The 1,643-nt window shown below is 37.0% G+C and overlaps 1 protein-coding gene across 1 annotated transcript; it reads left to right on the plus strand.

Moving 5' to 3' along the window:
• Positions 1-15: 15 nt before the first annotated feature.
• LOC116380753 (very long-chain acyl-CoA synthetase-like) lies at positions 16-1,615 on the plus strand (the record flags this gene model as incomplete). The annotated part of the gene is made up of 4 exons (XM_031842627.1): positions 16-380; positions 615-705; positions 901-1,099; positions 1,518-1,615. Coding segments are annotated over exons 1-4 (697 nt in total), but the record flags the coding sequence as incomplete, so codon positions are not given.
• Between the last annotated feature and the right edge of the window lie 28 nt (positions 1,616-1,643).

The raw sequence follows: 1,643 nt of genomic DNA on the forward strand, positions 1-1,643 counted from the left end.
TCTCACATTTTATAAACCCCCTTAAAAACTGCTGACAGGTGTTTTTTGGCCCCACCTCCACTATTTCTTCTATGTTTGATAAGATTTTTACAGTCAGTCAATTCCAGCAACTATCAATCATGTATTTTTGTAATATTTGCAAAATGCTTGATCTATTAATTTTCTTTTTTTATGTGACAATGCAGAAAGAAAATGACAAGGAACATAAAGTAAGAATGGCCATTGGCAACGGGATCAGAGCAGAGATATGGAGGGAGTTTCTCAATCGCTTTGGAAACATTCAGGTCCGAGAGTTTTACGCCTCCACAGAGGGAAATGTGGGATTTATCAACTACGCCGGGAAAATTGGAGCTATTGGGCGAGTTAACTTTTTTCATCAGGTAAGAATGGAAAAATAAAAAAATATTCTGTCAACAGTCTTCCTGCTATCAATTACAGCCAATTAATAAGTGTGTGTGTAAAAGTAGGTACGTATATATATATATATATATACATTTGTTGAAATCACACATATGTCATTTATTAGAATGTCATGTCTGTCAATAGATTATTTTTATTCAACTGTATAATGCATATAAAGCAACTCTAATGTCTTTACTTCTTTACTCCTGTAGAAGCTGTTTCCCTTCACTCTTATTAAGTACGACACGGAGCGGGATGAACCGATTCGAGATGCTAACGGCCTCTGTGTGGTGTCGCTCAAAGGTGAAGAAACTCCAGCCTAAACTTGATATATATGTCTATGCTTATTTTATGCACCATGACCCTCGATATAACATCTGGATCTTGTAGACAGCAGGGGCTGTTTACCAACTAAATCAGGACCTCGAAGATGGGGGAAAGTATTCCATTGATAGACAACGGCTGTAAAAGACATGTCTCGTTGTCTTTCTCCTTAAGGTGAGACAGGACTGCTGGTGTCGAAGATCACAGACATCGCTCCTTTCGTGGGATACGCCCAGAACGAGGAACAAACGGAAAGGAAAAGACTTCGCAATGTTCTCAAGAAGGGAGATCTTTACTTCAACAGTGGAGACCTAATGAAGATTGATAAAGACAACTTCATTTACTTTCAGGATCGTGTAGGTGACACATTCAGGTACAGAACTCATGTACACAGTGATTTTAATGTAGAGTAGAATCTCTTTACTCGTTAATTTAGCTGCAGCAGGTTTAAGAGAAATTCTGCCACTTTTTGTATAAATTTAGAAAAAAGAAAAATTATGAAATAAAAAAAAAAAACACAAGGTTTATTAGTTTTTTTCTCCCAAATGTGCTTTTGTATTTCTTTTGTATTGAAATGATGATCTACTTCCCGTTTGAGATGCAATCCATTATTATTACAACTCTCTTTCTACCACAACTATCTAAACTGGAGAATTTTTACGAGACAGTCCTGCAACACTTAATGTACAACCTTATTGTTATGGTTTGTTTCTCACGCGAGTATTTTGTAAATTGTACTTTTTATAAACAAAATCAAAATCGATATGAGTTGCAACTTGTTTGTTCAACAGGTGGAAAGGTGAGAATGTGGCCACAAACGAGGTGTCTGACATCCTGACGCTCAGTGATTGTCTCAAAGAGGCCAACGTTTATGGAGTCCAAGTGCCAGGTAGCAGTCATTTCCTCTGTACATTTTG

The sequence above is a fragment of the Anarrhichthys ocellatus genome, unplaced genomic scaffold, assembly GCF_004355925.1.
Source record: "Anarrhichthys ocellatus isolate YVR2014 unplaced genomic scaffold, GSC_Weel_1.0 scaffold8684, whole genome shotgun sequence".
Taxonomy (NCBI): Eukaryota; Metazoa; Chordata; class Actinopteri; order Perciformes; family Anarhichadidae; genus Anarrhichthys; species Anarrhichthys ocellatus.